This window comes from Camelus bactrianus, chromosome 13 (assembly GCF_048773025.1).
Source record: "Camelus bactrianus isolate YW-2024 breed Bactrian camel chromosome 13, ASM4877302v1, whole genome shotgun sequence".
Lineage (NCBI taxonomy): Eukaryota > Metazoa > Chordata > Mammalia > Artiodactyla > Camelidae > Camelus > Camelus bactrianus.
The window spans coordinates 65,992,735-66,015,321 of NC_133551.1; the positions used below are offsets into that span (position 1 = coordinate 65,992,735).

General features: G+C 46.2%; 1 protein-coding gene across 2 annotated transcripts; it reads right to left on the reverse strand.

The window, feature by feature from the left end:
* Positions 1-12,108: 12,108 nt before the first annotated feature.
* On the reverse strand, positions 12,109-22,360 carry PLA2G5 (phospholipase A2 group V). Of its 2 annotated transcripts, none has more exons than XM_010957437.3 (5): positions 22,331-22,360; positions 19,017-19,066; positions 17,703-17,847; positions 14,241-14,347; positions 12,109-13,539 (listed from the first exon to the last, which is right to left on the reverse strand). In XM_010957437.3, exons 2-5 carry the CDS (start codon positions 19,054-19,056, stop codon positions 13,415-13,417), a joined length of 417 nt encoding a protein of 138 aa, XP_010955739.1. In that variant the 5' UTR covers positions 19,057-19,066; positions 22,331-22,360; the 3' UTR covers positions 12,109-13,414. The 2 variants fall into 2 exon arrangements, with proteins under 2 accessions (XP_010955739.1, XP_045374330.1); XM_045518374.2 differs by lacking the exon at positions 22,331-22,360 and adding an exon at positions 20,510-20,821.
* Between the last annotated feature and the right edge of the window lie 227 nt (positions 22,361-22,587).

Genomic DNA, 22,587 nt, shown 5'->3' on the forward strand with positions numbered 1-22,587 from the left:
GAAACCCAGTTTCTGAGTCTGGAAGGCAGCCAGTCGAGATTTCTCATTGTCAGTCTGGAAGCATCTTTAGATGATGGAGTGAGGACAGCAGTGATAATTAACAAGTTTCCTGGTTTGCAGTTTGAATGTCTATGGTGAGGGCACTGGCGTTCCAGTGAACTTTCCGAGTGGCCCACCCCACAACAGACATGAAGGCTGCCCGTGTATTATCTGCTGTGACGATTTCTCTGAAGTTTATATCAAGTCTTCCAGCTTCAGCTTGCAGGGCTTCGGGAAAAGGGTAGCTTCAGTTTTCAGTGATGCCAAGTCAAGAAGGTGGGAGAAGAGGTGGAACCCTAAATTTGGGAAGTTGTAGCCAGATATTGGAGAACCCACAAGGGTATACTGTAATTTTCCATTGAAACACATAACTTCCCTCTACAATCATACCCTTTTTGCAATCAAAGATGCGGGGAAGATACAGTTCAGTGGTAGAGCACGTGCTTAGCATGCACGAGGTCCTGGGTTCAATCCCCAGGACCTCCATTTGAAAAAAAAATGAAGTGAATAAATAAATAAATCTAATTACCACCCCCCAAAAAAAATTAAAAATGGAAAAAATCACCAGAGTAAGCTTACTCCTGTTTACAAAATAAGTCTGGTCTTATTATATTTGGCGTGATTATTATGGCACAGCAAAAAGAGTAATTGCTCACACAAGCCTTTTTGAGTTTGCTTTGCTGGAATGTTTCATAAGGAATCTCAGGCTAGACTTTTAAAAGCCTCTCAGGACTAGGAAGCCAAGCCATAAACTTACCACCAGATTTTTCTCGCAATACCTATATATTTGGGGGAACGTCTCTCCACCTGAAGTCCCCAAGATATCCTAGATTTCGTGGGTCAACCAGGAAGTGACCTTCTTTACTCACCTGTAAGGCTAGGAGCCCTGTGAGCCAGCTACCAGAATAATTTTTCCAAGAGGACTTTGTAAACATTGGCTCCATAAAGTCAACCTTAGGTCCTTAAAACTGTCTGGTCATATCTGAGTCTGTGCCCATCTTTTCAAATATGACATTCCAGTCAAAGCCTTTTCAGTACAGCCAATGTTTCCAGTTATTTCCTGTGCAAGGAGAACAGATTCTTATTGAACCTATGCAAATCATTACATTGCCATGAATATAAGAATAATAAGAGTTTCTGAATTTTGGAGGAATCAGGTAAGAAAAAAAACATTACATGTACAAAATTATCATCCACTAAATTGTTACAAGTACAGAAAACTTAAGAGACAGAAGAAAAGGGTTCTTTATACCTGGGAAGTAGAACATTAAAGAACCAGCGATGTTCCAAACAAAAACTGTAGTCATCCTTCATCAGTTCATTCAGTCCCACATCATGAATTATTCTTCTACTTGATCTTGGGTCGGCAGCTTTATGAGCCCATCAGCTACTCCATTAATTCTGGAAATCCTTACTCAGTCCAGTGGTATGGGCTCAGTTACTGAAGCAATGACCTCACAAAGTATTCTAGCCTGTGGCTGATGGCAAATATTTTCAGAGAATAATCAGAGTGAAACAAGAATGAAAAAAGGTTTCAAATGGCTGCGGTTAAAAAGTTGATAAGTCATTTTAACAAGGAAACTCAGTTACTTCTGTGGCACCCAACATTTTTGAAGAGCTGGAATTAAGACTGATAACATTAAATCAGGACCATATCATGGACAGCCAGGACATTGACAAATTTCTAGGAATTTCATGCAATTCATGAAATAACATTTTACCCATACAAATAACACTTTACCCTTACAATTTCTGAAATAACATTTTACCCATAACCTCAGGAAGGTTAAATATCTCTTCTTATTTGGCAACGCTTTCCATGAAATTTAGCACAGTAAATAAACCAAGTTATTTACAACTCTCTTTTTACAAGATAAGAGAACAAATCATCTGAGAATTGCCAAGGGTCTTCTGGGAAACCTCAAGGTCAGTTGGAGAACAAGAGATTTCATTTAGTATTTGATTTTGGGAAGGCTAGATTGCCAAAAATGGAAAAACAAACAAACAAACAAAAAACCTTAAATCTTTTAAAAGTGACAAGTCTCATTCTCTTAGATAATCAAGGACATAATGAAGGTTAACATAAACTACAGGAAATTATTCTGATAAGACAAAATCTTGGTTCCTACGCAGATTACCCTTTACAATCTCTTATTCAGAGCAGACCAACACTCCAAAAAACTCTTTGTCATTTTAACAGAGAGAAAACCACATTCTAGTTTTGCTTCAGTATACTTTTGATATCAGAGTTTGTTATTTAAAAATCTCATAAATAAGTCAATTCAGTCTTACCCACTTGACCACATATAAACCTCCATGTTCTGCAACTTTCTATACTCATTTAGGTTTTGTTATTTCTTTTTTTCTCTTTCTCATTCTGGAGCAACCAGTCATCTTATTTTAGGACAAAACTACTCTTTGTCCTTAAGAAAAACACACCCTTTGTACCTTGTATATTTTTCCTTATCAAAAACATATCCTAATTTCCTTCCATATACTGTTTCCCTTATTATTTTTAGTAGTTTTTTATTTCTATTTTTTTTAATTGAAGTATAGTCAGTTTACAGTGTTGTGTCAATTTCTGGTGTATGGCACAATAGTTCAGTCATACATATACATACATATATTAGTTTTCATATTCTTTTCCATTATAGAACACTGCAAGACAGTGAATATAGTTCCCTGTGCTATACAGTATAAACTTGTTTTTTTACCTATTTTCCTGTCACATTTTGATTATAACTTTTAGCTATTAGTAACCCTCCTTTTACAGAGAAAACTACGCAGTAGAGAATTGTGAACTGTGGTACTGCGGCATTCTGTAGCAGACTAGCCCATTTTGTGAATACACCTCACAGTTTCTAGAGATATGTTTCTTTACAGGTGGTGCCAAACTTATGACTGTTTGACTTACGGTTTTTTTTTTTGTTTGTTTTACTATGCTGCTAATGCCACATGCATTCAATAGAAACCGCACTTTGAATTTTGATCTTTTCCTGGACTAGTGACATGTGTTACGATTCTCTCTGGTGAGGCTGGGCAGTGGCGGCAGCCACAGCTCCCAGACAGCCACGTGATCACGAGGGTAAACCACCACCATCACTTAACAATCATCCTATACCCAGACAAACATTCTGTTTTTCACCTTCAGTACCGTATTTAATAAATTAAATGAGATATTCAGCATTTTATTATAAAATAGGCTTTGGGTTAGATGATTTCACCCAACTGCTAGATAACTATTACAAAGGCAAAAAAAAAAAAAAAAAAAAGGACCCAAAACCTAAAAGCAGTTAAATACATGGATTTTTTGGTTTGTTTTACTGCTGTGTTGTACTGCTTGGATAAATAATGGATATCAAGCAATTTATTTCTATTGCATCTTTACTTATACATTTGTTCTTAGGTTGAATTTATAATTTTATACTCTTGAATATCTAGGAAATATAATATTAGCCTATTTGGCTGATCAACCCACATAAAATCAAAATATATGCGCCTTTTATATTTAGTGCTGATTACTCAGGAGACATAGCTGCTTTTATTAAACCAAACATTTTAAACTAATTTACAGAAGTTTTACTCAAGTCATGTGAACTTGAAAAACATTTGAGTTAGTGTCTGTATTTCTGGGAGTTTCAGGAATGTTTAATTTATATGAGTGCTTGTCTATCTCCTTTAAGGGATTTTGTAAATGAATTTGATAATACCACCTGAAGGTAGAAAAACTATCCCACATGCATAACATACACGCAGAAACATAAAGACAGACACAGATAAGAGATTTATAACTTTCATTCTAAAATGTTTGCCACGAGCCAGGCAAGCACATTAACATGCTGTCACCTTTGCTGAACTTTATATTTTAACTTGACTTGTGTTACTGACCGATGAGGTGAGCTGACATTACTTATTCAGTATGAGGGCAAAAGCTTTGTATCAGTAATTTTGGGGGAGGCCTTTAAGGTTTTCATTTGCCCTGATATGTAATCTTAAGGAGGCTGTGGACTACAGTTTAGATGAGAGATGAGGGGACATCAAAGCAGCTGCCTGGATGTCTCCAAAGCCCATCTGAGTGGACAATATATCCAGCCTGCTTCCTTTTCAGCCTCAGTTGCTTCTGGGGGTCCCTGAGTCCCTTGAAAGCTCCCTATTGCGGGGGGCAGGAAGCTGAATAGTCAAGTGACTGAGGGTCTGGAGTGGGATGGGGAAGGTCTTTGGGTGGATGGACAGTTGGAGGGGGTAGGAATGAAGGAGGTCATATGAAAGGACACAAGGAAAGACTGAAGGTGGGAAGAGGGGGAGCTGGGAGGGAGGAGGTCTTGGAAGACCCAGGTGGGGAGATTTCAAGTTTCCCAAAGAGGCTATTGAAGTTCCCTGTGACTCTTAGTAAAGTCGTGCCACCAAGAAGGGAAGCAGACGGAATTGGTGGAGCATCTAGTCAGCAGGGGTTTGAGAAGGGAGCTTTCAGTTGACTGAGAAGCTCCTATGTTCTTTTTTTGAGGAGGTAGGGGAGAGGAAATTAGGTTTGTTTTTTAAATTAATAAATTATTATTTTTAATGGAGGTACTGGGGATTGAACCCAGGACCTCGTGCAGGCTAAGCGTGAGCTCCACCACTTAGCTACACCCTCCCCTCTCCTATGTTCTTAATTAATGGTACCTGTAAACTTATGAACAGAGACGCTTTAGGTCTCCAAGCCAGCCTCTGTGTGTCTGCAGCTCCAATGCAGCTTCTGGAATATACTCAGAACCTTGGGAATCAAAATCCGTCCTTACTGTGCCTTCAACGGACTTTGACCTGGAGCACGGGCTCGAGAGCCAGACTCAGCAGTGGATCCCCAATCAGTGAGCCAGGAGTGAAGATAAAGCCTTCGAAGGTGCCCACTTAGGGTCCTGGGCGATTCTATCTGAGTCTCAAGCACATAACTGTTACAGAAAACCAGAGATGGACAGTAGTTAGAGCAGGAAAAGCAGATTTCAACCAGGAATGATTTCAGCAGAGGAAAAGAGACTTCATACAGAGCCGGGATCAAGTGCAAATACAGCATGGACGGTGCGTGGTGGGGACTGACAACCAAGGAGCAGGGTGGGGGTCAGTGGATGGAAAATTACGAAGAAGAGACATCAGGGGTAAGGGAGGTGGTGGGGGATTCTTGCTGAAAGCAGGCCAGGAAGAACAGCTGTCCCCTGGGGGTGGCGGGGGATGAGAACTTGATCAGATAACCAGGGTGGGAGATTCTCGCTGAAAGGACTTAAGATTCTCGCTCTGCAGGACTAGTGAGGTCCAAGGACAGGGCTGGGTTAAAAAAGAACATAGAGGACCCTGACTAAAGTTTGGCCAAGGAGAATCTCCGTCAGTAACAAAGTTACAGGGGCTGTACTTGGTTTAAAAGGTGGGGAGATGAGCAACGCATTTGATGAAAATATTCTGCCATCAGAGATGAAAAATATTGTAATAAATTTTTAATTAAAAGAGAAAGTTCTAAAATATACACGTTAGGGGAACAATGACAGTGGTACAAAATTCTATTTTATTTGTGTCCTTTTCTATTAAGAGAACACATCTTTACCCCTGGGGGCACTGTCCCAAATTTAGAATGTATAAAATCAGGACCAGGACCACAGGTCGTCCTGGCCTCTGGTCAACCTCAGGCTATTCCCAAGGAGACATGTAAGTATATCAGGTAGGTTTTGCTCATCTTTTGTGACCGTACAGCCTCCTGGTGTCCCCACACCTGACCATTGTCTGCATCACCCAGGAGCTGGTTTACAAATACAGACTTCCAGTCCCCAGACCAGAAGTTCTGAGTCAGCTTAGAGATCTGTATTTTTAACAACAGATAATTCTGAAGCAGCCCTTCTGCCTCAGCCCCTAAGGGCGGCCTCAGGAGGCATCAGCTTCCACCTGTGCAGACCTTGCTTCTCCTCAGCAGGATGAAATGCTTAACTCTTTCTACCCCAGTGGAGAACAATGCTGGGAAGTTGTGGTCCCCGAGCCGCAGTCACGAGGCCCCCCTGTATTGGCAAGTAGGGCCGAGTGACCTCTTCAGGCCCTGAGAGTGTGTGAACTGGGTCCTTTGTGCGCAGTGCCCATGCTCTTTGCTTGCTCTGGTGGAGATGGAGTCAAATCTGTGGGGCGGGGGCTGGCCTGCCACGTTAGCCCATCACCTTCCTGCTTAGATGACAGCCTCCCGATTCAACTCAAAACTCCTTCATCGGACATCGCATCCTCACCTCATGTGGAGTGCTTGTCTGTTGTGTGTCTGTCTCCTTCCCTAGACTGAAGGAAGAGATTTGTATGTTGTCGTTCAGTCTCTGTGCCCCCGGGGCCCAGCGAGGCCTGGCATGAGCAGGTACTCCATAAATGTGCGTGGAAGGACTAATGACCGGTGTTTGAGAGGACAAATGGCCAGGCTTCTTTCTATGGGGGCCCAGAAGAGGAATGACGCCCTCTGCTGGGGAAGCTGGGACAGGTGTTGCCTGGAGGCAGCGTCTGAGCCAGGCCTTGGCGGATGGGAGGAATGCAGGGAGAGGTGCTCCGGGCTCAGGGCACAGCCCAGGCGAAGGATGGAGGTGCAGAAGTGCACAGCCCCTGGATCGGCTGCAGGGTCTGCTTGTTCTGGGCCCACTTTGGGTCTCCCCACAGGTGCCGCCTCACACACAACTGTGGCTACTCTGTCCTGAGAGCCGGCCAGTGCTCCCCCAAATGAGACTGCTGCAACGACAACAACACCAACGACCACAACCCGTGTGGTAAGGGCTTCACAGGGCAGCCTGGGAAGACAAGGAGAGGGGCCACCTTCTGTACTGGACACCGGGCTCGGCCCCTCGGGCTTCTGTTTGAAGTCAAAACTCTTGGGCTTGGGTTTAATGGTCCTCTCCCGTGGCAAGTACCATTTATTGAGTGCCTACTGTAGGCCAGGCACTGCAGGGGGTAATTTATGTGCATCCTATCATCAAATATCCCCAAAATCCTAGCGAGGAAGGTGTTATTAGCCCACTTGACAGCTGAGGAAGCTGAGGCTTACAGAATGAAATCACAGTCCTGAAGTCACATGGTGAGGAACTATGCTACAATATGAGTCCCTGTCTGATTCCAAAGCCCTTAAACACTCTCTCCCCATGATTTAAACCCAGTGGCTTGGATCTGTTTTCCAACAAGGTGCCAAACACCCTTGTTTATGTCCTGTTCTTCTGCTGGGTGGTTATCAAACATTTAGGGGGTGAAGCTATCCCAGGCTTGGAGATCTGCAGCCAAAAGCCCAGTTCTGATTTAATATTTGGAAAGAAGGGTGAAGGAGTCAGGCATTGAGCCCTCTGGGAGTCTTTATGGGGTTTCGTATAATTAAGGCTAAGCCACTTGGAGGTCTGCAACTTCAGAGACTGGCGGGCGCTGAGAAGTCATATGAACAAGGGTTTCTCAAGCCCTTTTGATGGAAACCTGCATAACATGATGAAATTGACACCTGGACCCTGTCACCCCACACATTCGCTCCCTGGATAGAAACACGATTTGCCGAAGCAGCGCTTTATGACTTTCAGATCAGCGCAAGCATGCGCACACCGCACACAAACTTGCGCGCACGCGCCAGACGCAACCCCCTAAACTCATGTCACGGTCCCCTGATGTAGCAGGGCTACAGTTAAAATCCTCTCTCAGACCCGCTGTTGTAATGTGGGAAAGCTGAGGCCAGGAAGGATGGAGGGCTGTGCAGGGAGGGGACAGCTCAGGTGGTAGAGCGCAGGCCTCGCACGCATGACGTCCTGGGTTCAATACCCATACCTCCATTTAAAAAATAAAGAAAGAAACCTAATTACCTCCCCCACAAGAAAATTCAAAAAATTTCAAAAAGAAAGGGTGTGAGGGGCCTGCCCAAGGGGCCCAGAACATGTGCGAAGTTAGACTAGAATCAGGTGTCTAGTTCCCAGCACTTTGTTACCAAAAACACTCATAGCATGTAAATGCAGCTGAGTGGGAGGTACTTGGAGGTTTTAAGGGACAAAATCCCTACAGCAGACATGGTCATTCTGTGCTCCTTAGAGGGCTCAGAAGCACTCGCAGCAGTGTCTCTGGGTCACGTCTGTGGCCATCAGATTTCCACCAAGCCAGGGGAGTCTCGGTGGCCAAGCTCCGAGTCTTGTGAGCAGTGGGGCTTAGGCCCGGCCCCTAGGAAGCTCAGCCTCTGGATTTGAACATTCTCAGGTTCAAATCCCCTCTCAGCCTTTCTCTGGTTATATGGTCAAGGTTACACACTCAGCTTCGATTGGCTCACCCATTAAATGGGATAATTATATCTACCTCTTGGGTGATTTGAGAAGATCAAATGAGATAACCTGTATGAAAGTCCCTAGTACACAGTAAGTGGTAGCATTACTGAGAAGAGAAAAGTGCAGTTCGTAGCTAGAGGTAAGGGATGAACATTTTAGAGGGGAGGAAGCAGCGTGAGCAGAGGAAGAGTGGAAAGCATAGGGCAAGATCCAAGGAGCAGAGGTTTTTGGAAATTGGGAGATAATTGAGAGATCAAGATGGAAGTGCACTATAGCCAAGAGCAGAAAGATCTTAAATGTCAGGCTGAAGAACTTGGCAATGGGGAGCCACTGAAAGTTTTAGAGGAAGGGGGTAATGTAACTGGAACTCATGAAAGAAAAGATGGCTAGGGGACCCTTGATTGATAATAACAAACCCTGCCAGAGGTTCACATATTGTATAGACCTGGGCTTTCTGAATTTAGCAGGAAATGAGATTCTGTCACCACCTTGAGACGCTTCCAGGAGGTGGCAGGATTTCTAAGTTTACCCAAGGAAGCTCCTGCCACCTAGGTGGAATGGGATGGGTGTCTCTGATTGGCTCACCAGAGGTGAGCCCTCCAGTTTCCTTTCTGGGTCAGTACAGGCCTCAGGAGCAAGTGCCCAGAACAAATCTGCAAGAGTAAGCGGAAGTTGGCCTTGCGTCTGCAACAGCACCTGGACGCATACAACAGCTGGAACCTCATTTGGAAGAGTAAGCCATGTAGGCAGTCCATGTCCTCCTGCTGGACACTAGGGCACTGAGTGATCTTCCCCTCTCCTGCAGACCTTTGAGGATACCACCTAGCATGGCTATCTAGCGGAGTGTCCATCCCCTCACCCAGAACAGGTCCAGACCAGGGGGACATCTGTGACTGGGCGGCCAAAGGGCAAGCCCAGTGCTTGTCCACATGTCCAATTAGGGGGGTCAAAGTGCCCCAACCACTGTATTGTTTGCCCAACTTCTCAGTTCCCTGTTCCCACATTGATCTGTGATCTCCTGGAAAGCAGGGACTGGGTCTCATTTATTCATGTGTTCACTCAGTCACTTATTCATTCAACAAACACTTGTTGAGCACCTGCCATGTGGCAGGCCTGCTTTTAGGTACTGGGAGGCCTGATGTATCAACCAGGGTTCGATCAGAGAGGCAGAACTCCTAGGAGGTACCTATTTATAAAATGAGGGATTTTTTTAAAATAGGGATCTAACTTTCTGTGATGGTGGGAGCCAATGAAACAGTCTGTGAGAGGGTATTTTTTTGTGTGCTGGTGCTGCTAACTGAATTCTTGCAGTCCAAGTGGCCAGGCAAACCAGAACGACAAGGATGTGTGGAACCTAAGAGAACAGCCTAGAACACCCTTAAGCATCTCATCACCTCCAAGTCTGAAGACAAAAAGCTAAAGGAGGTGACCTGGCAAGACTCGGAGTTGCTGCAACCCTGGCTGCTTCATCCCAGCAATGCGATGAGCCCGCAGGTGAGGGACAGCATGCATTAGCCACAGTGGCATCCCGTGCCCCGTGCTCTGACTTTCTGATTGTATAGAGCACATGACTTCGAGTCCACATCTGCTTTCAAGTCTCTGACAAAACATCTCTTGAGACCCATGCAAATCTGGAACTCTGCAGGGATGGGAATTCTGGAAAAAGTAGTTTCAGCAGAGCTAAGCGACACAATGCAGATCCATGACAGCCCACCCGTTTTGACTTGGCACCTGTCTACACCTCTGCTAACCATTCTTAACCTCCAAAGACAAGAGCAAAATCCTGTTTCTGCTTAACATAATGCAGTACAACCAAAACAAACTAATCTCTCCCAAAGAGGATGCAAGGTCCTTTTATCCATCTTTGAGTCATGCTCATTTCTGTTCTAGCTGAGTCATAACCCTCTTTTGATATTCTCTGATTTACTGTTACCGAGATGTAAGGTTAATGACGTGAACACATCTTCTGCAAGATGGTAGGGCCACCCGAGAGGGGGCTGTAATACTGCAACCGTCCACCTCCAGGGACTGCCAGCATATCCTGGAGGACTATCTGTAAGGCTGACCCAGGTCTTTTTCTTCCTCGGCCATCTAATCATAGGGAACTCGCCCACAAAGTTATTGGTACAGATCAAGAAAGAGGAGACAATACGGCGGGTATAGGGATTATGGGTCTCTGTGCCCCCTTCTCATGCAACTTACCTGGGCCTTCAGGACCTGTCTAGGTCCAATAATGATGGAATTGTTGCTGGGCACACCCAACTTTGTGACTTGGTGGGTCAGATAACAGCCAGTTAATGATAGGCAGCCCTGGTTTTGTGATAACTTGGTAACCCGAGGTCAAGAGTTCAGTCTCTACAAAGACCCATTAACAAGCCAGATTGCTGTTTCCCAGAAGGAAAACTGTTATCCGCAGCTGATGGATGGGCTTTGCTCCAAAATCCTAAGGGCCCGTCAAAGCTTCCGTGTGGAATTTCTAGCCGCACACATTCAGGAACCATTCGATCTGCTGGCTCTCTTGTGCCTTTTCAGTTTGGTTAACAGCTACGAGTAGACCCCTCCCCCATGTACACATGCTTTATAGATGATTTTTCATATGTATGTAGGGGTCCTGTTTGTATCTGAAGTTCAATTTCAAACAACAGTGAGGGCCTGTATTTATAAGGCCATCTGTCCGATGAGTGTCTGTGTATCATGTTATCTGCCTGCTTGATATAAAGATCAAGAGGTATCTACCATCTGGTCTGTACATTTCGGTAAAGGGTGGGGGTGATGGGAAGGAGGCCTTTCTGATGGTTCTCTTTCCAGCCAAGAGACAGTCAAACGGAACAGTCAAGGAGACCACCTCTTCCAAGGTTTCAGGGAGCACGTGGCTTCATCACTTCCCCAGAGCTGTTGACTACAGTGAGAGTGGGGCCAGGGCAGCACCATGGAGGACTTTGGTGGGGTCCCCTCTACTGAGGATAAAGCCCAGTGCCCCAGCCAGGCTGACCATCCACAGACAGACTCTGGAATCCCCAGAGGCAGCCAGAGCAAAGAAATGGAGTTGGCTTTTGGGCTGAATCGAGGGGGTCCTCCTGAGAACCCCCAATGTGGGTAAGTCCCTGAACCTCTCCAGGCTGTTTTCTCTCTTCAGGGGCTGAGGTTGAAGACAATGGGATAGTGGTCAGAGGCCAGGCTTTAGAACCAGGATCTGAGGTCTAATCCTACTTCTGCTATTGATGTACTGCGTGACTTTGGGAAAGTCTCCTAATCTCTCTGGGCCTCAATCTCCTGGTAGGTAAATGAAGGTTCTCCTTGAGTCCTTCCAGCCCAAATCCATGTCAGCCTGACGTGTTGCTCTCATAACCTCCCAGCATCCTTCTCGCACAAATGCCTGTCTGAATACCAGTGCTTTCAGCTGGGATGTCCCAGTAAGAGGGGCCTGAACACAGCCCTGCCCTGCCCTACAGAACTTACCAGCAGAGCATCACTCTGCCTGTCACCTGACCCTGATGGGAGAAGGGAGACACTTGGGCTGAGGTCTCTTCTCCATCATCTGGAAAATCACAATTGAAGAGAAATGGCATTAAAAGTGAAGCTCCACATTTCCTCTACATACCTATTTGAAGATGGATTTGGAGTGGGGATGGTACAGCTCAGTGGTAGAATGCCATGCTTAGCATGCACGAGGTGCTAGGTTCAATCCCCAGTACTTCCATTGAAAAAAATAAGAATAAAAATCAATTAATTAATTAAATAATTAAATTACCCCAAAAGCAAAATAAAATAAAATAAAAATGGCTCTGATCAAAAAAATTTCATGAGCAAATTGGAAATTCGAGCCACATTCTTTGTTACATTGTCAAATTAGGCATAAGTCCATAGCAAACTTTCTAAAACACTAGTACATTCAGAGTATTCTCATAAAGTTCAATTTTATCTTGAAAATATTCAACATTGGAGGTTTTTAAATATAGATGCCATTTATCATGCGGTTATTTGAGGATTTGTCAGTGTAAGGAAGTCAAAGGTCCTTTCTTGGAAAGGACTCTCCTTTGTTTTGGGACGTGTCCTTTCTTCCTGCAGCCTGGGTATTAGAACACCCTTTCTTTTATGACTTGATAAATGAGGTGGGCCTTATTTTTACCAAGGAAGGACATTAAAAAACCCATTTTTAATGTTTGCTCTGTGAAATCCCAGAGCCTCAGCATCCCCAGGTCAGCATCAATGCAGCTTTGGGATTCCCAATTTATACGCAGGAAATGCAAGAAACATAACAGTTTCTTTTTTCAAGAGATCAGAAATCAGAGGGGTTCAGTAATGAGCCTGAGGCCACACAGCTGGAGAAGCCAAGCTGGGATTGAATTCAGCCGTCTCTGGCCTGGAAGCCCAAGGTGGCATGACTGCCAATCATCTCCCCACCCCCTGGAGGAAGACTGAGTCTCAGCGCTGGGCTCAAGAGGATGCCCAAGGTTTAAGGAGATGAGCCCTGAAGAAGGTTTGGTACTCATCCCAGGAAAACTTCTAGTCACTAATCGCACCTTTGGCCCCTGAGAGAACGTGGCTAATGTTGGCTTTAGTGCCCTAATAGCAAAGAAGGAGGTGCAGACAGTCCCCCACAGCAGGTGAAATGCCTGTGTGGTTATTATTAGTCTTAAGAAGGAATTTTATTTAAAATCCAGATGATAGATGTATGGAGTCAATGTTGCTTCTACTTGAGCAAAACTTCTCTACAGGGTAGCAGTGATCCTCCGACTGAAGAGTTGAAAAGTGAATGCATCCCAAGAAAGTCTTCCTCGTAGAGAAGCAGGGCTGTCTTCAGGGGCGAGGAGACATACGGCTGGCCTGGAGCGAGGGGCGGGCTCTCGGCACCAGAGCAGCCGACCTTGCATCCGGCGGCCAGAGACCCTGACCTTACCAAGTCCGATGACCAGAGTCACTCCCATGGGACTCTCTGGAGGGTGAGGTGTGGCTGTGGGGCTCCTTCAAGCCCCGTGGACCATTGAAAAGGAAGGAGCTCACAGAACCCGGGAGTCTCTCTGAGGAACCCAGCAGCATAGGTGAGCTCCGTGCTGGAGAAGAAGGGAGTAAAATTCGTGGTCCAGGAGGAGCTCAGTGGACAACTAGATGCAGAGGAAGTTGGGGAAGTATTGGTAAAGAGAGCTGTAGCTCCTTCTGTTTCTCTTCAGGCAGTGGACGAGCTTCTGGTCACAGGCACAGAGCTCCATCTGGCAGTGGGACCCGAGTTCTGCAAACAGGACGCCAAATGGAAAATGAGGAAGGGAAGATGTGCTCCGTGACAGACTCCGGGCTTGCTTCAGGCTGGACTTGCTGCTAGCCTGAGCGGACGCCCCGGTCTGCATCCTGCTCTCAGTCTGATGGGGGAGTCACAGCTTCTACACGTTGGGGAGGGGCAGTGCATAATCGGATGGCAGAGGCACAGCTGCTGCCCAGGGTGAGGTTTCAGCCCAGGGAGACACAGCTCCTGCCTTCAGGGAGTCCCCAGCCAGATGGAGGACACACATTCCCTCCCCTCCGGAGTCCCCAGTCTGATGGTGGAGACAGCCCCTGCTCTGGAGGGACTCCAGTTCTCATATAGGAGAGAGATGCTATTTTTAGACTTAGCTTTGAACTCAAGCGGACCTGAGCTTGAATCTTGATTACCTTTTTGCACTTGGTAAGCCTTTGAGTCTGTTTTCTCATCTGTGAAATGTGGACACTGAACCCACCGCACAGCAAGCAAAAGGACGTATGCGAGGTCTTGGCGCCAGGTACATGCTGAGTCTAAGATGCGTCAGCCCTTCCCCTGGGGGTCGGATCCAGCTACAATCCTACAATCTCCTGTCCCTCTGGCCCCCAGCTTCCCCCACAAGAGATAGACTGACTGACCTCAGAGCCAGCAGAGACCCAGCCTCTCCCAGTGGCCTAAACAGGAAGCCCCAGCCTTACCACAGGTGACCAGGCCCTGTCTGACTCTGTATCTGTACGACTGTGTCAAGACGTTGTAGCCTTTCCTCTCCAGCTCCGCATAGCAGACGTCATGCCACCAACAGCACCTGTCAATGCAAGCGACTTAGATCCCGAGTAGAAGGGGCCTGTCCCTTGAGCAGAGGCCACCAGGGCAGGTGAGTTCTGACCAAGAAAGAATCTAATAACACGGCTGAGTCCTTCTACTCTTCTACTCGGACTGCCTGCTGTGCGTACCAGCTCACTGGCCTCCTTCCTCCCGGACCTACAGTGAGACTACATTTCCCAGCCTCCCTTGCAGGTATGTGTGGTCACATGACTAGCTTGGTGGCCAGAGAAATGTACAGCACTTCTAGACCAACCCATATAAAAACCTCCCACACTCTTTCACTCTCTCTTTCTCCATCTCAGCTGGATGGAGATGCTGTAGCCAAGGACTCTGAGGCCATAGGGAGAGCCACAAGATGGGAGAAACCTGGATCCTGGAATCAATACGTGATTCACATTGTTAAATGAGCGAAAACTAAATTTCTAGTATGAGAGGTGTGAACAACTGTTTTTTGGGTTTTTTTATTTGGATTTACAGAAAAATCGAGACGATTATATAGAATGCTCCCTTTTACCTCAAACCCAGTTTCTTCTATTGTCAACATTGTATATCAGCATGATATGTTTGTTGCAGCTAACAAACCAATATTGATACATTATTAAAAAATTGTTAATAACATTATTACTAAATAATAACATACCATTATTGATTCCTTAATTGTAAAAAGTCCATAGTTTATTTAGATTTTCTTAGTTTCTACCTAAATGTCCTTTTTCTTTCCTTTTTTTTTAAATTGAAGTATAGTTGATTCGGAACATTGTGCTAATTTCTGGTGTACAGCATAGTAAGTCACTTATACATATATATATTCCTTTTCATATTCTTTTTCATTGTCAGCTATTACAAGGTATTGAATATGGTTCCCTGTGCTATACAGTAGGACCTTGCTGTTCATCTATTTTATATGTAGTAGTTAGTATCTTCATATCCTGAACTCCCATTTTATCCCACCTACCCCCTTTCCCCCTCCCTCACCAACCGTAAGTTTATTTTCTATATCTATGAGTCTGTTTCTGTTTTGTAAATAAGTTCATTTGTATGTCTTTTTTTTTAGATTCTCCATTTAAGTGATATCATATGGTATTTTTCTTTCTCTTTCTAGCTTACCTCACTTAGAATGACAATCTCCACATCCATCCATGTTGCTGCAAATGGCATTATTTTATTCTTTTTTTATGGCTGAGTAGTATTCCTGTGTGTGTGTGTGTGTGTGTGTGTGTGTGTACCACAACCTCTTTATCCAGTCATCTGTTGATGGACATTTAGGTTGCTTCCATGTCTTGGCTGTTGTAAATAGTGCTGTTATGAACACTGGGATGCATGTATATTTTTGAATTAGAGTTTCCTCCAGATATATACCAGGAATGGGGATTATGGATCATATGGTAGGTCTATTTTCAGTTTTTTGAGGAATCTTCATACTGTTTTCCCTAATGGCTGCACCAAACATTTCCACCCACTGTGCAGGAAGGTTCTCTTTTCTCCAGACCTTCTCCAGCATTTATCGTTTGTGGTGAATGTCCTTTTTCTATTCTAGGACCCAGTGAAGGACACCATGTTACAGTTAGTTGTTCTGTTTCTTTAGGCTCCTCTTGGCTGTGGCAGTTTCTCATACTTTCCTTGTTTCTGATGACCTTAATAGTTTTGAGGCATGGTGGTCAAGTCTTTTGTAAGTTGCTGTACTATTGGTATTTCTCTGATGTCTTTCTTATGATAAGACAGGTTGTGCATTTATTTTCTTGCTCATGTTGTGCCAGCTTTGGCCATTGGGAACTTTTTCAGTTGGTTCCTCGAAGTATCCCCATCAATGTGGGCTTTGGTTTGGGTTGGTTTTATTGGAGCCCTTCCTAGCTTTGGGGCACTGTAAGAAGCTCCAGGCACCTCTTGTATGTTTCCTGCCCTTGCCCTAGAATCAGCCATTTCTCGAAGAAGGCTGGGTTCCTCTTTTTGGAGGATGGTATCAGAAACCAGATCTGGCACTAGGTGTTGCTTATTGCTTCTGAGGTATTGTTTCTCTTAGGACCTCTCAGCTGACAGAGCAAAAAAAAAAAAAAAAAACTGTCTATATTAACCCGTGTATACACACGCATCTCTACATATTTCTCTATGTAACCATCTTCATCTATATTAAGCTAAACAGAAGTTCATACTGAAGTCTCCAACTCTAATCCATCACCATATAGATCATTCTAGCTTCCTGTCCTTGTTTGTCTGGTCTGTAAACTCCCACTCCAGCAGTGAGAAGCTTGACTCCAACCACATGCCATCCATCTGTTTAAGTGCCTCTATTCTATTATACGCATCTAGCCATGTAAGAATTGTTCAACCCAGAAAGTTGCATTTTCCAAGAACCATCTCTCCCATCTCCCATGTCCTTCTAGAATGCTGACACCTCCCAATCAAGGGGTGGGAACTAGGCCCCCTCCCTCATAAAGCCTGTGTGACTACCTTGACCAAGAGGACAGTGGGAGTGACGCAGTAGAATTTATGGGGCTGAATCACAGAAATGCCGTACTCTTTCGTCTTACAGTTCTAGAATACTCATTCTTGGAAACCAAGAGTCACGGTGCTGTAGGGAAGTCCAGACAATCTTGGAGAGGCTGAAGTGAGAGGAACTGAGGTCTGCAGCCTCAGCTGAGCTCCCAGCCAGCAGGCAGTGACAGCTTGCCGGCCATAGAAGTGAGGATTCTAGAAGGCGGATGACCCAGTCTCGGTGGAGCTGCCCAAGCTGAAGCTGGGAGGAGCAGAGCCCAGCCACCCAACGAAGCCCTGCCCAAGTGGCAGGATCTTAGCAAGTTAAATGGTTGTCATCGCTTTAAGCTACTACATTCTGGGGTGGTTTGTCACGTAGTGAAAGATCAGCTGTTACATTAGGCCACTGAGATTTGGGGAGTTACTAGATGTATCTTGGGCAAGACAGTTAACCTCTTTGAGACTCATCGTTCATACAAAGGAACTGATTTACAAAACAGAAACAGACTCACAGGCATACAAACAAACTGATGGTTACCAAAGGGAGAAGGGGGTGGAGGAGGGATAAATTAAGAGTTTGGAATTAACAGACACATACTACTATATATAAAACAGATAAACAACAAGGTCTTACTGTATAGCCCAGTGAACTATATTCAATATCCTATCATAAACTATAATGAAAAAGAATATATATGTATAACTGAATCACTTTGCTGTACACCAGAAACTAACACAACGCTGTAAATCAACTATACTTCAATAAAACATTTTTTGAAAATTTCAGACTTGACATCGAATTAAATGAGATATTGTGGGTGCTGAGCCTAGGGCACAAAAGGCAGTCGTGATAATTAGCTCACCAGTCAATAGCATCCACAGGGGTCCCTTTGCCCCCCCAGCCACAGTAACAGCCGTAGAAGCCAAAGCTCTCCAAGGCAGGCTTCCCAGTCACATCCTCAATCATTGAACTCAGGTCCAGCAAGCTCCCTGGGACAGCAGGCACACCTGAAAGACAGCCAGTGTCCCCAGATGAAACCCAGGCGCACCTGCTCCAGACTCCCGTTCCCAGGATGCTTCTGCCCTTCCTTTCACCCTGGGGCTCAGAGGGACCAAGGTGTCTCTTTTTCATTCTCCCCATTAGTGGGTTAGGAATGAGAAAGCTGAGGGCCAAAAGTATAGAGAGGTGGGTTGGAAGTTTGGATGTGGAGAATGAGCAACCGGGTTCAAATCCCGGTGCTGCCACTGATTCACTGTATGGTGTTGGCTAGCTCACTTGATCTCACAGAGCCTCAGTTTCCTCATCTGCAGAATGGGGGCGCCTAAAGTGACCACTGACCTCTTGGAGTTGTCATGGGGGTTGAAATAAGGTACAGTTTGTAAACTTTGAGCACAGTAGCAGACACATAGTAAGTGACCAAGAAATATTAGAGATAATTAATGGGGTATCTGTGTGAAGCAGGCAGATAGGCTCTTCCTGTCTCTCCTGGTGATACACTCTCCTCTCCCCAAAACTAACCCTGTTTGGAACAGAAGGCACAGAATCTTAGAGAAGTAAAGCCAGCTCCCTCATCTTACAGTTGAGATGCTGTGACAGGGAGGGGAAGGTGCGCCTTTCCCAGGGTTTCACACGCAGCCAGAAGCCCTCCCTGCACCGGGTCTCCAGGGGACCTGGCCAGACACCAAAAATTAGGACAGCCTGTCAGGGGTGGTGTACATGGTTACGGGGCTGCAGGGGAGGCCTGGAGCCCGGCTCCCCTGATGCTGCGTAGTTGGCTCCAGGTGGGAGGTGACAGCAGGCAGGGTGTGTAGAAAACCTGAACAGCCTTGAGCAGAGACTATTTATATAAGGGTCTTGTTTTAGTTTAGCTTTATTTTGTTTTGCGTCTAAGTGAAAAACCCACTTCCCACATCTGCAAGCCCCATGTCCTGCACACAGCACAGCCTTCACGTATCACCTCTAAGCATCCTGCCACAGCCCAGCCCGTCCACCTTTATCCTGTGTCACAGATGAAGAAAGAGAGGCTGGGAGAGGTGTAGGCTCTTGCTGAAATTTACATGGTGAGTGCAGAGCCAAGATTCAAAGTCAAGTCTCCCAGGCTGGTCTCCTTCGCCCGACCCTGTTGTTTCAAGGGTTGGAAGGGCACCAGTTCAGAGGTCTTGGGGCAAGCACTTACTACAAGCCAGGAACCAGGCCAGTATGAGAACGCCCTTCATCTCCAGGATTCTGGAAAAGAAAACACATCCCATGGCATGCCGATCTGGTGGGGCCATCATGGCCTGTTCAGACCCACCCCTGGCTCCCCACCAGGCCCCACCCTCTCTTGCCGGGCAATAAACTGAGATCTGCAGTTGGAAAAGACAAGGCAAAAACCTCAAGGAGCAGACCCAAGGGGTCCCTGAGGGGAGAGGGGCATCCTTCGGGGCATTGTCTCCAGTAGAGATGGGAGAGAATTTTCCCACCACAGAAGCCCCCAACACAATTGCTCCATCCTCCAAAAAAAAAAAAAAAAAAAAAAAAAAATCTTTTTCAATTCTATTTTACAACTGCTTTGGTATAAAAACAACACAATCCAGGCTGGATTCATTCTCATACATTCATTATATCATATTCATTTTTTTCTCCTGGCTTTCAAAGAATTTAAGATCAAAACATTTTCACGGGCTCCAGGCACTAGGTATCCCTAAAAAATAAGTCAGTCCCGCGTGCTCACAACAGCTCTGCAGGGTAGGTATCACTGTTCCACAGGAGAGAGAAATTTGCACCCTAAAATGTGTCTCTTTGGCATAAGGATTAACCTAGGCTGATTATTTTTAAGAAACTGAAGATTTGAGGAGTCTTTCTTTTTACCTCCACCTTAACTGGCTAAAGAATGTAGATAAAGGGTCTGTTCCTGGAATAGAGCTATTACCAGAAAATACCTGCTGGGAATACGAGAACAGGTGTGGTGGGGGACACTAGGCAGGGCCTAGAGATCAGAGTCCACTCTGTGTCCCCTTGTCTCTTCCTGGCCCAGCAAACATTTGTTTACCAAATATTTGCTTTTCCGCCTCCATGTGAATTACTTTCCTCCCCTTTGAAATCCCAAACCGCTACTCCCAATATCCTTTTTGGTCTTTAGCCAAAGATGGCTAAAGTAAGGGTTGAGTCATTTTTGTGAGTTGCTCAGTTTTCCTGGTTTCTCCCATGTATACATGCTATTAAACTTTTGTTTGATTTTTTTCCTGTTAGTCCATCTCTTGTCGATATAAATCTTAGACCAACCAGAAGAATTTAGAAGGGTAGAGGCAAATTTCTCCCTGCCCTCAACAGTTCCCATTTAGCCAGTGGACAAATGGAGGTTCAGAGAGCTCAAGCAACTTGCCAGAAGTCACAAAGCCAGTAAAAAGTGGAGGCAGGGTTCAAACCCGGGACCTATGCAACCCTCACTGCATCACACAGCCTCTCTCCCCAGAGGGATGTGTTCTCCTTTGAGCTGAGGGGACTGGGTTCCTTCCCATGCTCTTCCCCATAGGCTGGAGGCCCCAGCTTCCCTCCCCAGAATCTGCCTTTGGCAAACACATGAATCACCAGCTTGGAGTCAAAAAATCTACACCCAAAAAGCAGGTGGAATTCCATGTGTCTTGGGCCAGTGATGGATTCTAACTTGGCCTCTTAGAGGTTCCTTACCAGTGGCTGCCTGCGTCCCTTCTCTCTGTGGGTCCCAAATTCCTTGTTCATCCAGAGCTGCTTAGCTGGCCTATGGTCTGCCAGGATTCTGCTCCAACACCCTGTGGTCTCCGGCCCCTGAGTTCAGTGGTCACTCTGCCAGAGCTCTGCCCCGGGGCCCCTGGCACCGCCCAAGACCTGGCCCCAAACACACAGCCTCCAGCTCCCTGGAGTTCCTGGCTACTGGGCCGGCCTTTCCATGCCATCCTTCATCCAGCAGCTCCTCTGAGTTCCAAGAACATTCCTGAGGGTTCTGTCTACCCGCAGCTTCTGCTCTGAGGGCTCTAAACAGCCAAGGAAAATGGTCCTGTATCCTACCCTTCCGCACCAATCTTTCTTACTGCTTCCTGGAGTGTGACAGGCAGAAGACACCAGCAATCATGCACTGTGCATCTCTTACATACCAGACACTGTTCACTGTCTTCTTAAATCTACCAATGGCCCCTTAACAGGCAGGTATTGTTAAACCTGCCCTTTGACAGTCATTTGCTAACTGAGTGAATAACAGTTGTTGATTTCACAGATGCAGAAATTGAGTCTCAGAAAGGGAAGTGAGTTGCCCCAAGGATTCAGCCCAGGACTGTGAATCTCCTCCTTTGACTGATGCTACTCCACTACCTCTGAGCAGCCCCTGTGTACCAGCCATGTTGTGCACTTTCTATATTTTATGACTCTCTGACATCTTGGGGACCTTGCTGGGCTGGGAAGAGACAGCCTCTCCAGGACTGGCTAATTCCAGATAAAGCAAAAGCCTCCCCTGTGAACGTGCCTTTCAAATGCAAACCAACCAATCCTAAACTCACATGCCCAACCTCCTCCTCTGTATAGCTCTCACACTCCAAGCCAACATTCCCCCTGGCCTAAATCATCGCGAGGCCAGGCAGATAACAGAAAACCGGGCTCACCCCTGCAGCCTGGAGTCTGCTGAAGCTATTCAAGCTGGCTAGTCCTAGGCTGTCCCCTGCCCTGTCTTGCCTTCCCCACAGAAAACACAACACAGGCTCCTGACCATGCTTGCCCTCATTTATTTTGCCTCCTGATCAACCCTGGTGCTTCCCCATGAGGCCCTGCAAGGTGTGGTGTGTCCCCTTCTCTTGAAAACTGTAACAAACTGTCTTTTACACAGCATTCATCTCCTGATCTGTTGGCCTCACCAGACCTCAACAAAACCCAAATCCCAGGTGGCATTTAGAGCACCTCAGGACATGGTTGTTGACATGAGGAGCAGCACGAGGCCCCACGCAAAGAGGTCTGAAAGTGCACAAAAGGAGCTTCACGGGGGCTGTGGCAGAAGCATTGAAACAGCTGTTCTGGGAGCTAGGAAGGCGGACCATCAATGGAGCCCAAAGAAGGCTCCCAGAGGGATGTGGGTTGGCTATTTTTATCAAGCAAACAGCAGAGGGAAATGAGTGAGGCCACAAGATAATTGTGGAGTAGAGCAGTGGCTGCGGGAATGAGAAGTGGGGAGAGTGGAGACAGCCATCCAGACAGAAGCATTGAAATGTGGGGGCCAGGGAGTGGAGGGTCACTGAAGGGACAGGTCCTCCAAGTCCACATACAGCAGCCGACCCCCTGCTCCCAGGACCATCCTCCACCCCCCATTCCAGTTCACGTCTCCTGGCTCGAAAGGATGGACAGCACCAAGCTCCTTCTATACAGAAGGTGCTGCTAAGACCGCCTCCACATCTGGGGGTGGAGGGGAGGGGGCCCAGCTCTGTGTGTACCTTGCCCCCCACCTCCCCTCACGCCAGGCAAGGCAGCCCCCAGAATGAGATTCCTCACCAGTGACACCTTCTCTTCGTCCTCAGGGCTGGAGAACAGGCTGGGCGCGCCTGGTTTTAAAGGCCCCCTGCCTGCCTCCCACACCCCACCTGGACCAGCTCCAGGATTCTTGGGAACTCACACAGGAAGTCTTACTTCACCCCCTCAAGACCCCTGGGGATTTTTTTCCTCTCTTTTCTGTGTTCAAAAGTAGCTATTTTCGGAAGTGCATCAGGTGCCTGGGTGGCTTTCGGGAAAGACATTAAGGAGGATCTGGC

Excerpts from the sequence above, each read along its gene's own strand:
- PLA2G5 (XM_010957437.3), bottom strand. The coding sequence starts at position 19,056 with ATGAAGGGCGTTCTCATACTGGCCTGGTTCCTGGCTTGTA. Across the intron at positions 14,348-17,702 it reads CCTGTGGATGCTATTGACTG|GTGCTGTTGGTGGCATGACG; the intron begins GTGAGCTAATTA and ends TTGCATTGACAG. Across the intron at positions 13,540-14,240 it reads ACAGGGCCTGGTCACCTGTG|AACTCGGGTCCCACTGCCAG; the intron begins GTAAGGCTGGGG and ends TCCTGTTTGCAG.